This window comes from Sander lucioperca, chromosome 3 (assembly GCF_008315115.2).
Source record: "Sander lucioperca isolate FBNREF2018 chromosome 3, SLUC_FBN_1.2, whole genome shotgun sequence".
NCBI classification, from domain to species: Eukaryota; Metazoa; Chordata; class Actinopteri; order Perciformes; family Percidae; genus Sander; species Sander lucioperca.
In genome coordinates this window covers 42509910-42525172 of record NC_050175.1, presented here as the reverse complement: position 1 = coordinate 42525172, position 15263 = coordinate 42509910, and the positions used below count along the sequence as shown (strand labels likewise).

The following is a 15263-nucleotide window of genomic DNA, read 5'->3' as shown; positions in this document are numbered from 1 at the left end:
TCCTCATAATTGTGTCTGAACAAAAAACAGAAAGTTTTATTTGCATGTAGAAGTTAATTCCTGACTTTTGACAAAATAACTCAAGGTCCACTAATTTAGCCTAGTACTAAAATACATTAGCATTACATTACAAGTAGTGGGTACTTGTAATGTAATGCTAGGAAGCTACTCAAATATTATTTAATTTTATCCATAAAAACATTTAGGAAAATTGGCATTACATAGTGTGTGATATTTTATTTCCAAAACACATAAAATGGACAGAATTGTTTATGTATTCATTATTGGTTTTTTTGGTTTTTTTTAGCTAATTCTACATAGAAATAAACCCCACCATTAGTCACTTCCTTAATAATAAATATTCACGAATATTTGTGGGCAGGTTTGGTTAAGTTTATTTGAAAAATCATAATAAATAACAATGTACATAAATACTTTCAGTTTTGTATCAAAAGAACAATGTGACATGTCTCACAGGTCACAGGGACAGAAACAGCAATCATATGAGGGAAATAAACAAACCTGAAAACATTTACTCTGTATTCATGCATTAACAGTAACTAAACTTTGAATTTTTTAAGTTTTAAGCTACTTTGCAGGCATTTCAAACTCAAGAGCAAAACATTTTCTTTCTCTTGTCATAACTTCCCTTGTCTTTTTTGTCTCTTTTGTACATAACAGTACAATCCAATAGGCTGTGTATAAGCACTATAAATATGAAAAGGTCCAGTCAGTGTCTAAATGCAGCACTACAATTAGAAATTGACAGTGAAACTAGCATTTAGAATTTTAAATATTTTTGTTCCCTGCAGCTGACAGTGTCTTCTTAACCCACATGTGGAAATCAGAGAATAGAGCAAAAAAATATTTTATACATATTTACAGCACTGCACTCATAATGTAGCTAACATGCTACATTTGTAGCTTTTTGTAGGAAACAGTTTCCTCAGAAACATTTAGATTCATTACATATTATGGCAACCATTTTGTTATATTTCCATTGTATGCTTGTGCAACTAATACCCTTGTTTTCAGTTTACCTAATAGAAGTAATCCCATTGTTGACTGAATGCCGTATCCCATCATTGGTTTAATGCCGACTGAAAGTTATGATTATGTCAGTTCCTCATAGCTGTGTTCTTCAAAATCACCCATATTGCACTCTTTTCACATGTCCATACTGTATGTCTCGTAACCAGCCGGAATCTCTCAGCCGTGACTTGAAGCCGAAGGTTTAGTAACAGGGGCAGACCTTGGCTGAGGCTTTCCTTGGACCTTTATCATGTTTCTTTTCTTGATGGACTGGAGCAGAGAGGAGAGGTAGACTGTAGAGGATGATGATAGTCAAATTTACCACCACACAAAGCAGCGCTGCACCCACTGAGTTGGCAAAGCTAATGGGTATGGAGTGTTCAAGGAGCCAGGGGCGCCGGGTTACCATGTCCTGTTCCATGGCCTTCATCTGGAAGTGGGTAGCTAGGATGCCGCACACATGGAAGAGTTGATGGCTGTGACCTGCAGAGGGAGCAGTCGAGTCGTGTTTGAGCCAAGGCAGCACAGTGACATGTCACAGTAGAAACAGTAGTTGTACATTTCAAAGCCCTCACCACTGAGCAAATGAGTCACTTGAGTCCCAATGGATTTCAACAGAATGAACAAATGTGGAGGTGGTTATGCATTAGCTTTACTTTACAATGTTTAACACAATGATAATACATTTAAAGTATGTGTTTATGTGAATCATGTGTTTCACAAAGTTTGACAATGTATTTAAGTTGTTTAAAGGGAGCTGTAAAAAAGCTGACTTTTAGATCAGTAAATTGCATATGAATGCATCATTATGGCATAACTTTTCACTCAATCCACTTTTTAAATTGGTTTCATACTTTAAAAAAGAGAGAATTAGTTTAAAAGTTTAAAACATGTTTTATATAAGCACAATTTTTTTAGTAATCTTTGACTTTTCCCAAATGTTTCCTTGCATATAATGAGTAGTAGCCTGTGATACATGCATATTACTGTAGTCTCTTAGATCTCTTCTGAATCTTGGGCTTTGCTCTGCTCCCACATTACACACTTCATGTTGTTCATTAATTGACCATTGGTTTGTTACATTTAAGTACTTTGTTGTCTTTAAACTCATTTGAGACAAGCTTGTGAGAAAGGGATATGTAAGGAAATGAAACTGCTTAGCGTAGCTGCCGGGTGATTTGCAACATGAAACTGTGGTTCTAGTCTCAGGGTGAATTATTTACTGTTCCACTGTAACAGGACCAGATTCATATAATATATCATATTTGGCGTGTGCCAAATGCTTAACTACTGCTAATAACCATAGACTGTTAATATTTACAGTCTATGCTAATAACCCTCGTCATGGACATTAACAAAAAGCAATATATGAAAGTGTAAGCATGGAGCACCAGAGCCCTAAAAAATTTATGACTTTCTATTTTAGTTCCTTGCTGTTTACCAGAAAATTCACTAGACCTAACTACACTGGGGCACAAGCCCCCCTAGGGGGGTCCATGGGCATGCTTCCCTGTAAGAACATTTTGTCTATTTTAACAATTAAATGCATCAATCTGGTGCACTTTGAAAAGAAATTCAGAGGTTAGACTTGATTATTCTTAACTATGGATGAAAATATTTGTGCTGTAGCCTGAACTATTTTGCACTTCAGAATTATAACCATGCACACACAGGTGGAATAGTTTTTTCTTCATATTTTTGTATATATATATATATATATATATATACACACACATACATACACACACAGTGGGGCTCGAAAGTTTGGGCACCCAAGGTAAAAAAATTGTATTAATGTGCATAAAGAAGTCAAGGAAAGATGGCAAAATCTCCAAAAGGCATCAAATGACAGATTAGACATTCTTATAATATGTCAAAAAAAGTCAGATTTTATTTCCATCATTTACACTTTCAAAATAACAGAAAACAAAAAAATGGCGTCTGCAAAAGTTTGGGCACCCTGCAGAGTTAATACCTTGTACTGCCCCCTTTGGAAAGTATCACAGCTTGTAAACGCTTTTTGTAGCAAGCCAAGAGTCTTTCAATTCTTGTTTGAGGTATCTTCGCCCATTCTTCCTTACAAAAGTCTTCCAGTTCTTTGAGATTTCTGGGCTGTCTGTCGCGCACTGCTCTTTTAAGGTCTATCCATAGATTTTCAATTATGTTGAGGTCAGGAGATTGTGAAGGCCATGGCAATCCTCTCTTTAACTTCAGCTTTTTCACAGATGGCATCAAGTTAGCATCCAAAATTTGCTGAAATTTTATTGAATCCATTTTTCCTTTTACTTGTGAAATGTTCCCTGTGCCACTGGTTGCAATACAACCCCAAAGCATGATTGATCCACCCCCATGCTTAACAGTTGGACAGAGGTTCTTTTCATTAAATTCTGTGCCCTTTCTTCTCCAAACGTACCTTTCCTCATTCCGGCCACAAAGTTCTATTTTAACCTCATCGGTCCACAGAACTTGTTTCCACAATGCATCAGGCTTGTCTATATGTTCATTTGCAAACTTCAAACGCAGATTTTTGTGGTGAGGACGTAGAAGAGGTTTTCTTCTGATGACTCTTCCATGAAGACCATATTTGTACAAGTATCTCTTTATAGTGGAATGGTGTACCACAACTCCAGCGTCTGCCAGATCTTTCTGGATGGATCGTGCAGTCAAACGTGGGTTTTGACTTGCTTTTCTCACAATCCTGCGAGCTGTTCTGTCTGATATTTTTCTTGGTCTTCCAGATCTTGCTTTAACTTTCACTGTTCCTGATGACTGCCATTTCTTAATTACATTCCAAACAGAGGATATTGGCATCTGAAAATGCTTTGCTATCTTCTTATAGCCTTCTCCTGCTTTGTGAGCGTCAACTATTTTCAGTTTCAGTTTTCTAAACAACTGCTTAGAAGAACCCATGGTGCTGATTGTTGGGGCAAGGTCAGATGAGTCTGGGCATTTAAAACCTTTGAGATTGACATCACCTGGTCTTTCCAGACGATGATTGAGAACAATCCATGACACTGTCAGGTCTCAGCTTTCCAAAGGGGGCGGTGCATGCTATAAACTCTGCAGGGTGCCCAAACTTTTGCAGATGCCATTTTTTTGTTTCTGTTATTTTGAAAGTGTAAATGATGGAAATAAAATCTAACTTTTTTGACATATTATAAGAATGTCTAATCTGTCATTTGATGCCTTTTGGAGATTTTTCCATCTTTTCTTGGCTTCTTTATGCACATTAATACAAATTTTTACCTGGGGTGCCCAAACTTTCGATTTCGATTGTCTGGAATCTGGCAATATAATAACCATTATGGTGGGTCTCTGTCAGAGGAAGAGCAGGAGTGCAGTTATGAAGAAGATGGTAATTTCATGGTGCAGATTAACACTTTTGCATACACTATATTTGTGTTACATTCTCATTAGGGGCTGAGCCCCCCTAAAGGTCTGCTCCTAGAATCGCCACTGTGGCTACTTCACAAGTACTCCACCTCAGAGGGAAATGTTGCAATGTTTACTGTACTACATTTATCTGACAGCTTTTGCTTTATTGCTTCACGCTGGACTTGTTTCTGCAACAGCTCATTGAGTATCAGATGCAATTAAAACTATTGAGGAAATATTTTCCTTTGACATTGGTCCAGTGTCATATGAGATTGCTGGCAACGGTGAAACAAGCTACAATGTAAGTTAATAGGACGTCAATTGTCCAGCTTGTATTTACGTTCATAAAAGTGCTCAGACTCAGATTAATATTCAAAGTGTCTGACAACATTATGGAAAGGATTTCTAAAGGAGGTCGATCTTTCTGTTAAAGAGTAAGATGTTGTAGTGAGCAGGGGAAAGAGGACCCAAACGCAGAGAGAGGCAGGCAGAGGGTAGAACACGAGGATTTATTTCAACAAAAAACGGGAGTACAGCTACTGGAAAACACCAGGGAAAAATGCAAAAAAAAACGCTGAAACAAACTGACTGAATACCAACAAGAAGTACGAGGAACACAAACTCACGGCACGAGGACACAAACTGACCGGGCGAAGACACAAAACACTCTGACAAAGGACAAGGGGAAACACAGAGGCTAAATACACTAGGAAACAAGCAAACCAGGAACAGGTGAGACAACAGGTGAGACACATCAGGGCGGGGCAGGACAATCAACAAAGGTGGGAAAACACAAGAAGTAAACTGGACAAGACAAGACAGAAAACCAGACTATCAAAATAAAACAGGAAACAGGAAAAGCAGACAGAAAACATGACATCAACTAAACAGAAACTTGACACAACACTAAACAAGGGAGGACAGGGAACACAGGAATAACAAAACATACACACTTCAGAATAAACACAAAAACAGGAAATCTACAAAACAGGGGCATAAGTATACAGAATAAAATATACAACAACAGAACATACACAAATGAACAATACAGACAACAGAAATGAACCAACGTCCGCGAATTTCATTTTAGCATCGTAAAATGGGCATTCTAGAACATCTCTGAGCTCTGAGGCTTGCTCTGGCTGTCTTGAGCCTGTGCGTGTAGGGTGCACAACTATTTCGTTCCAATTTCGGGTCTATCAGTCACAGTGAAAACCGGGGACATTTCCGGGGACAGCTCCATCCGGGGACAGGTCGCCAAAACCGGGAACTGTCCCCAGAAACTGGGGACGTCTGGTCACCCTAACCTAACTATATTTTGCAACACCTCGCTACGACGAGAGGATGGCCAGCAAGTTGCTGTGCTAACCGCGCTAGCAGCCATGTTAGCAGACCACAAGGCCGCGCTTATGACTGAGTTCAAATTGGAATTGAAACACTGCGTTCTCCAAACTCAAGGCGAGGCTAGATAGTTTCCAGACTACCTTATTGGATCACCAACAGCATCTCTCCTCACTGGAGACATTTGCCAACTCCACGAGTCAAGACATGAAAACCACGGAGGCCGAGCTAGCTGCGGTGTCTGAAGCTAACGCTAGGCTTCAAGCTAAACTCATCGATTTGGAAAACCGATCTCGAAGAAATAACATAAGGATAGTCGGCCTCCCTGAGAACATTGAAAGTGCTCACCCGACGGCTTTTTTCTCTCAACTCCTGGTTGAGGTTCTCGGCTAACAAATGCTGAACTCAGCCCCGGAGCTCAAACGGGCGCACCGCTCTCTCGCTCCAAGACTGGGCCCTGGCAGCAAGCCCCATCCTGTTGCGATGCGCTTCCTCAGATTTCAAGTCCGGGAGTTGGTTGTGAGTGAGGCTTGCAGGCTTCGGGGCAAGCTGAACTACAAGGGATCCCCGATTCACATATTTGAGGACTACTCCCCTGAGGTGGTTGAACAACGCTCCGAATACCGTGCTCTGATGAGGGAGCTCTATAAACTGGTCTTTAGGCCGGCTCTCCACTATCCCGCTAAGCTCTACATCAGGCTCGGAGAGGGACTGCGGCGCCACCTCTCTTCCCCTAAGGATGCCCAGGACTTCATCTCTTCTCAGCGCTGATGCAGCCAGGGACCCACGGAGGATTGAATTCACCTGGCGACGTAGCAGCTAAGCTAAAGCTGCGCGAAGTGCTGGTTGCTACCAGCCTCATTCCCTCACAATGGACTATTATAACTTAACGGCTCCCGGCTGCGGGCCACTGTTAGCACCCAGCCTGCTATGGCAGGCTAACCCCCCACCTCGCTGTGTGCTGAACTGGTAAGAAAGGATTCATAGCTATAAGCAGCTAATACTGCCTCATATTTTTCCTTGCTAATGTTACCTCTAGCCGTTCTTATGGCTATCTGTGCATTATGTGTTTGAATTTCTGTCATTAATAAATATTTCATTTTCTTTTTTGTAATGGTAAAAAGAGCAAGAGAGACAGAGAAATCCCCACAGACTCCCTGCAATGTTGCTAACTGGCATGTCATTGAACACAATGTTGCTCACCTTCTTCACTGGGACAGGGAGGGGCACAGTTAGGGGGAGATTGGGGTGCTGCTGACTCATCTGTTGTTAAATCTGCTAAAAAGGGGAAGGGACAATGATTTAACATGAATATCTTGCTAAACGTTTCCCTGCACTGATTAAATGGTGATTAAATGTAAGCTAACACTAGTCTGTAGCTAGCTAGCTTATTTCACTATGGACATTAAGCCAACAGGTTAATACCACTCACAGACTATATATCTCTCTCTCTCTCTGTGTGTGTGTGTGTGTGTGTGTGTGTGTGTGTGTGTGTGTGTGTGTGTGTGTGTGTGTGTGTGTGTGTGTTTCTACCAATATTCTTGGTCCAGTGTTTGTGGTCCAGCACCTTCCAGCAATACAGTCTCTGCCCACGTTTGGAATGTGGTGGGGTTGTTTCTGAAACAGATTAATTTGAAGCTGTTATTATAATTATTTATGGAATGCACGTACTAATTGCACCATATTTATCGTGCAAGGAATGCACATAAATACTGACACAGTATGTGTCACAAATTTTGTGTACTTGTGACATATATGCATGACATTACTGAGCAAGTAATTGTATGTTTTTAGCACCGACAACTATAATGCAATGTAACGTGCTTGCAAAATATAGTGCACACAGCTGCTCTGTGCGTTTTATGTTTGACCACACATGCTAGCCATACAGAATGAAAATGTCAACATGTCAAAACCGCAGTGATGGACGACACCACACAGGCCTGACTCCGCTCCTTAGAATCACACACACACAGAACCTGTTGCAAAGTGCTTCTATCTCTCTGTGTGTGTGTGTGTGTGTGTGTGTGTGTGTGTGTGTGTGTGTGTGTGTGTGCCAAAACAGTTTAAAAGTGTGGCTACAGAAACCCACAGACCCAGAAGACAGCAGAGGGCCACCTGATCGCTTAATCTTCTCTGCAGAAAAGGTAGGTTTATTTTGCTAAATGTAACCTTAATTGTCATTGTGAAACTTATAACTTTCCCTCAGTGTTGGTCATGTTTTCCACATGTTCCTTGTCACTTTTGAAGCTTTTTGACCGATTACAAACCTGTTGACGCTGAGAGGCACATTTGAAGGATTGCAAATCAATTGTTTTGACTCGCAGAACCAGTGTTGACTGTAGAGACAGAAAACAGAATGATAAGAGTGTTAACAGGGATAGAATGTGTACAACCACATTTACACATTGGTTATTTAATTTAATTATTGTGTTAGTTGGCGGACGGATGTAAATGCTAAAAACAGTAGTTTGTATATGATTAAAGTGGTGATAATGGTGACACTTGAATTATAATAGGTGTTTTTGGTTTGACCACAATGTCTAGCATAAATGGTCAAATATTAGCTGGGTGTATCTATCCAATTATTATAGCAATCTGTACCAGCGTTAAAGCATTTAGTTTTACATTGTAACACATTAAATGGACAATTCTGTCGCAAATTAACCTACATTACAGCATTTACACAGGCTGCCTATTGCTACATATTGCATTATAACTTTTCATGTTTTGTTTTTGTCTGGCTCTTGACTACATCTCAGCAATGTTATTCATTATACTGTGTTATTACCAACTTCGGTAAAGTTAGACAGAAATTGGCAGATTCGCAAGATTCGCGGGTTTGCGGTTCAATAAATCTTAGATGAAACGTGTTACTTACACAATAGGCAGCTCTATCTAACCGTAGTAAGGTAGACAACAAGCTACAACCTGGTTTTTATCTGAAAGAACCGTCCACATATGTGGATAAATACAACGCGTTCCTGTGAGCGTTCTGCTTTCAGCCGAGCGTCTAGGGACCGTCTACAAAGTGCAAAACCGAAAGTGGATACAAAGATAAAATTCAACAGCTTCACTGTTATTAAGCCTAGCTCTTCCAAAATCACTCCACACATCTAGGGCCTCCCTCTGAACATACTACACCCACTATTTTTTGAAAATCTGGCTCAGCCTATTTTTAATGAATTTTTATTGGGGAGAAATTCAATGGCTTCACTGTTATTGAGCCTAGTGCTTCCAAATTTACTCCACACATCTAGGGCCTCCCTCTGAACATACTACACTCGTTAATTTTTGAAAATCTGGCTCAGCCTATTTTTTATGAATTTGTATTGTGAAAAAATGCAATACCGTCAATGTTATTGAATCTAGCTCTTCCAAAATCACTCCACACATCTAGGACCTCCCTCTGAACATACTACACCTGCTAAGTTTTGAAAATCTGGTTCAGCCTATTTTTAATGAATTTGTATTGTGAAAAAATGCAATACCGTCAATGTTATTGAGTCTAACTCTTCCAAAATCACTCCACACATCTAGGGCCTCCCTCTGAACATACTACACCCACTAAGTTTTGAAAATCTGGCTCAGCCTATTTATAATATATTTTTATTGGAAAGAAATTCAATACCGTCAATGCTATTGACTCTTGCTCTTCCAAAATCACTCCACCCATGTAGTGTGTCCCTCTGAACATACTACACCCACCACTTTTTGAGAATCTGGCTCAGCCTATTTTTAATGAATTTTTATTGGGAAAAAATTCAATACCGTCAATGTTATTGAGTCTAGTGCTTCCAAATTTACTCCACACATCTAGGGCCTCCCTCTGAACATACTACACTGCTAATTTTTGAGAATCTGGCTCAGCCTATTTTTAATGAATTTGTATTGGGAAAAAATTCAATACCGTCAATGTTATTGAGTCTAGTGCTTCCAAATTTACTCCATACATCTAGGGCCTCCCTCTGAACATACTACACCTGCTAATTTTTGAAAAGCTTGCTCAGCCTATTTCTTAGGAATTTTTATTGGGTTGATAATTCATTACCGTCATTGTTATTGAGCCAAGTGCTTCCAAATTTACTCCACACATCTAGGGCCTCCCTCTGAACATACTACACCCGCTATTCTTTGAAAATCTGGCTCATCTTATTTATAATATATTTTAATTGGGTAAAAAATTCAATGACTTCACTGTTATTGAGCCTAGCGTTTCCAAATTTACTCCACACATCTAGGGTCTCCCTATCAACATACTACACTTGCTAATTTTTGAATAGCTGGCCCAGGCTATTTATAATATATTTTTATTGGAAAAAAATGCAATAGCTTCACTGTTATTGATTCTAGTGCTTCCCAAATCACTCCACACATACAAAGCCCCCTGCTGGTTGTACTACAGCACTTACTTTTTAAAAATAGGCATATATGCATCATTTTGGGGAATATTCTTTGCCAAAAACATTTAATATATGTCATATAAACAAAGAGTCATGTCTCCAAAACTTCTACACACATACAACCCCCCCTGCTGGTTGTACTACAACATGTAGTTTTCAAAAATAATCATATGCATAATTTTAAGGATTGCTAAAAACATGTAATACTTTAATTATTACAAAGAGAAGTGTTTCCATACTTAGCTCACTATTACTAGTATTCAAAAATACTAACTAAAATAATTTTTGGGTATATTTATCTCAAGAAATGTTAAAATTACATAGAAAAATGTCTGACAAAATACTCCAGAGAAGGTAGTTGTACTACAACAAAAACTTAGTGTAAAAACAAATATATACAGTACATATATATATATAAACAAAAAAGGTGGCAGAATGGCAGTAGCTAGTCTGTATTAGAGCCTGGATCGGGCCGAATTTTTCCGTCCGAACCCGGCCCGAGTCCGACAGAGCCGTGACCGAACCCGGCCCGAGCCCGTCAGGCATTATGATATTTATGTCCGAGCCCGATACAGTTAAAATCTCGTTGTTTTTTTTTCTCATACTAATGACACATGTACGTTTGTTTGTGTGGAAAGCCCGCTTTTATTAAGCAACTGGAAGGCATTCGGAAATGTCAACAGATAAGCGCATCAGCGCACACGGGGGAACAAGCGCACGTTAATAAGCTGTTTAATTTAAAATGTTCAATGTGTTAACCTTTCCTGCTTGCTTCGATTCTGACCGTGATCAGAAAACCAGGGGAGACTCGTTACCTCCAGGGCCGACGTTATATAACGTCGGGGTTAAAATCCCGTTTCTGGTGAGCAGATGAATGAACTTGGTTTTCAGTCTGGGGTTTATCTCGGACACCGCACACACTGTGTACAAAACTTAAACTTATTCCACCAACTCTGCTCCAGTCGCATCTACACGTCTGCTTCCTCTTTCTCTATCTCTCTTCTGCCCACTTTACACACACACTGAGCTCTCTTAAAGGAGCCGCAGCACCATTTTACAACAAATGCCTTATCACGCTGATGTGACCGAGCCCGGCCCGAACCCGACCATCATTTCTAAATATCTGTCCGAACCCGTCGGGACCCGTCGGGCTCGGGTCGGGTATCCATGCCTTAGTCTGTATGGAGTTGGGTTTGGAACCGGAGTTCAAGTCCCCATACGGACCAAAGTATGGTGGTGGACTGGTAGCTGGAGAGGTGCCAGTTCACCTCCTGGGTACTGCCAAGATGCCATTGAGCAAGGCACCGAACCCCAAACAGCTCGGGGTGCCTTTCCATGGGCAGCCCCCTCACTCATCTCTCAATTAGTGCATGTATAGGTACTGAGCATGTGTGTGTGTAATTCAGACCCGTGTGTAATAACAAGAGTGAAAACATTGGAATTTCCCCTTACAGGATTAATAAATTATACATTATAATAATAAAGTATACATTATTATTATTAGAACAAAATAAAATCAATATCACATTCATTCATAATGAACACCTGATCGCTTAATCTTCTCTGCAGAAAAGGTAGGTTTATTTTGCTAAATGTAACCTTAATTGTCATTGTGAAACTTATAACTTTCCCTCAGTGTTGGTCATGTTTTCCACGTGTTCCTTGTCACCTTTGAAGCTTTTTGACCGATTACAAACCTGTTGACACTGAGAGGCACCAAAGTATGGTGGTGGACTGGTAGCTGGAGAGGTGCCAGTTCACCTCCTGGGTACTGCCAAGATGCCATTGAGCAAGGCACCGAACCCCAAACAGCTCGGGGTGCCTTTCCATGGGCAGCCCCCTCACTCATCTCTCAATTAGTGCATGTAAAGGTACTGAGCGTGTGTGTGTAATTCAGACCCGTGTGTAATAACAACAGAGTGAAAACATTGGAATTTCCCCTTACGGGATTAAAAATTATACATTATAATAATAAAAGTATACATTATTATTATTAGAACAAAATAAAATCAATATCACATTCATTCATAATGAACACATCCACAATGTTAATTTTCACACAGAAAATAATCTCAAATCTGTATTAATAATGCGAATAATGGAAAAACACATTAAATACAAATTGTCTAGCTCTTGTTTACTTTTCTGGGTGGGGTTACTGTTCCCTTATATGCAGTTCGTGTACAATTACCATCGTGGCAGTAGTTGAAATTTTGGATCCCTTAGTTATCCAGACCAAAACCCCAAACTCACCTAGAGCCTCTTCAGCTAGGGCTGTAACACAACACACAAGCCCAAGGGGTAATTTTTTTGTTTGGTATTTGTGCTGCTCTCACTCCAAGGCACTGCATGTGAAACAATCTTGTGCAGGTTCCTCACTGAATCCACACATACTGTACATTAAAGGTTTTTCGCCAAAATATTCCCCAAAATGATGTGCCTATTTTTAAAAAGTAAGTGCTGTAGTACAACCAGCAGGGGCCTTTGTATGTGTGGAGTGATTTGGGAAGCACTAGAATCAATAACAGTGAAGCTATTGAATTTTTTCACAATATAAATATATTATAAATAGGCTGAGCCAGCTATCCAAAAATGTGTGGGTGTAGTATGTTGATAGGGAGGCCCTAGATGTGTGGAGTGATTCTGGAAGAGCTAGACTCAATAACATTGACGGTATTGAATTTTTTCACAATGAAAATTCATTAAAAATAGGCTGAGCCAGATTCTCAAAAAGTGGCAGGTGTAGTATGTTCAGAGGGAGGCCCTAGATGTGTGGAGTAAATTTGGAAGCACTAGGCTCAATAACAATGACGGTATTGAATTTTCATCCCAATAAAAAATCCTAAGAAATAGGCTGAGCCAGCTTTTCAAAAATTGGCAGGTGTAGTATGTTCAGAGGGAGCCCCTAGATGTGTGGAGTAAACTTGGAACACTAGACTCAATAACATTGACGGTATTGAATTTCTTTCCAATAAAAATATATTATAAATAGGCTGAGCCAGATTTTCAAAACTTAGTGGGTGTAGTATGTTCAGACGGAGGCCCTAGATGTATGGAGTGATTTTGGAAGATGTTAGACTCAATAACATTGACGGTATTGCATTTTTTCACAATAAAAATTCATTAAAAATAGGCTGAGCCAGATTTTCAAAAAATAGTGGGTGTAGTATGTTCAGAGGGAGGCCCTAGATGTGTGGAGTGATTTTGGAAGAGCTAGGCTTAATAACAGTGAAGCTGTTGAATTTTATCTTTGTATCCTCTTTCGGTTTTGCACTTTGTAGACGGTCCCTTGACGCTCGGCTGAAAGCAGAACGCAGTTGTAGCCATAGGCTTTTTTTTCTTTTTAGCTTTGCCACTCTTTAAAACAGTTTATGCACACAATTATACAGAGAGCTACATTAAAGGCCTTGCATTCCCAGAGTATGACGGTTCCCAAATAGTGCAAATACAACATAGAAAAAGGTAAAATTGAGATAAAATCAATCTAATCAAATATATACAGCAAAAAGCAGGTGTGGCAATAGGCGTTTTCTCTTTTTTTTTTGCTTAGAAACTCTACAAAACACTTCATGTACAATTACACAGAGAGCTACATTGCCGGGCTTTCATTCCTTGAGTAAGAGGGGTTCCTAAATAGTGCAAATATGTTCTGCAGGGCATGAACCTACTGGTTTGTGGGGCAGTATCAGGATCGCTCTCTGTTTCCCAGGGCTCAGAGCTGTGGTGTGGCTGTCCTGACTTGGCTGGAGATCTTGACCTGGTTTGACTCTTCCTTCCACCCCCTCTCTGTCTCTGTCTGTCTCGGCCTTTGTCTGCTTGTTGTCGGGGTTGTAGATGGCCCAGGCTGCTCATCATCGCTGTACATGTCAAGACACATTGTACATCAAAAGTTAAATATGCTCATTGGCACATATGCACAACAATTACAGTGAAGCAGTTGTTGGCAATTAAATTGTTGTTCACAGAACCACACACACACAAATATACACACAGAGATCTTCGGTGCGAGGCAGACACCGCCGTCTCTCGATGAGCGGAGTCACGAGCGCCCTGCCCAGCTCCTCGAGGAACGCCCTGTGCCTGTTGAGCTTACCGCGCATCCACTTGGGCCTGAGCTCTCGCCAGAGCACAAAGGCGTTGTAGGCGGACACGTCGAGGATGTTGTGGAACACGGCGAGGGGCCAGCGTGCCGTCTTCCTGCGGCAGCTGTATGTGCCGACGAGCTTGTCCAGGTTGTCCACGCTGCCCTTGGTGCTGTTGTAGTGCAGGATGATGTCGGGTTTGGCGTGCCTGCCGGCGCTGACTCGAGCATCCCCCATGTGCAGCGTGCTCAGCAGCACCACGTTCTTGTTCCTCTTGGGCACGTAGGACACCAGAGTGACGGTGGGCGTGAAGGCAAACTTGGAACTTTGACTTGGCAGCTCGGGCTTGTTTTTGCGCACCGTACCCACCATGGTGAGGTGCCTCTCGATGAGCAGCAGCCGGGCCAGTTCGTAGGAGGTGAAAAAGTTGTCGCACGTCACGTTGCGCGGACCCCGCAGGCCCTTGGTCAGGTCCATCACCACCCGGGCGCCCTGATTCCTCTCGGGAGCGCCGCTCACGGACTTGCCCGTGTAGATCTGCATGTTCCACGCGTAGCTGGACCCGGCGTCGCAGGCCACCCACGACTTGAGTCCGTACCTGCCGGGCTTGCTGGGCATCTAGTGGCGGAAGGAGCATCGACCCTGGTGTTGTTGTTGTCGTTGTTGGACGTGTCGTCAAAGAAGGAGAATGAGAAGGACGCGGAAAAAGAACTCAAAGGAAGACGAAGAAGAGGGAAAGGAGGGAACGTGAAGAAGAAGAATGAGATAGAAATTATAGATGAGAATACAAGCACAAGAGAGAACAACAAAATGTTTACAAACATCCGCATGCGCGCGCGCACACACGCATTGTAAACTACGAGGTGGAAAAAGACAAAGAAAAAGACAAGACAATTGTGCCATGGCGGTGAGAAGAACAAACTGGAACAAATTAGCCTAGACACGATGTACACGCGCTCCAGAGGCAGCAAAGGTTACATGCAGTGGCTAGGCCAGGCTTGCTCGCTCAGTCGGTCTGTCTGACTGGCAA

At 41.2% G+C, this 15263-nt stretch overlaps 1 protein-coding gene across 1 annotated transcript; it reads right to left on the bottom strand.

The window, feature by feature from the left end:
• Positions 1 to 12419: 12419 nt before the first annotated feature.
• Positions 12420 to 14964, bottom strand: LOC118494664. The gene is made up of 3 exons (XM_035999102.1): positions 14143 to 14964; positions 13820 to 13995; positions 12420 to 12425 (listed from the first exon to the last, which is right to left on the bottom strand). The coding sequence occupies exons 1-3, from the start codon at positions 14849 to 14851 to the stop codon at positions 12420 to 12422; spliced, it is 891 nt and encodes a 296-aa protein (XP_035854995.1). The 5' UTR covers positions 14852 to 14964.
• Positions 14965 to 15263: the final 299 nt, after the last annotated feature.

What these genes read in the sequence shown, in the direction of transcription:
- LOC118494664 (XM_035999102.1), bottom strand. Translation starts at nt 14,851, where the DNA reads ATGCCCAGCAAGCCCGGCAGGTACGGACTCAAGTCGTGGGTGGCCTGC. An exon ending in GCCTCGCACCGAAGATCTCT is followed by an intron (nt 13,996 to 14,142) that starts GTGTGTATATTT and finishes GATGATGAGCAG; the next exon opens with CCTGGGCCATCTACAACCCC.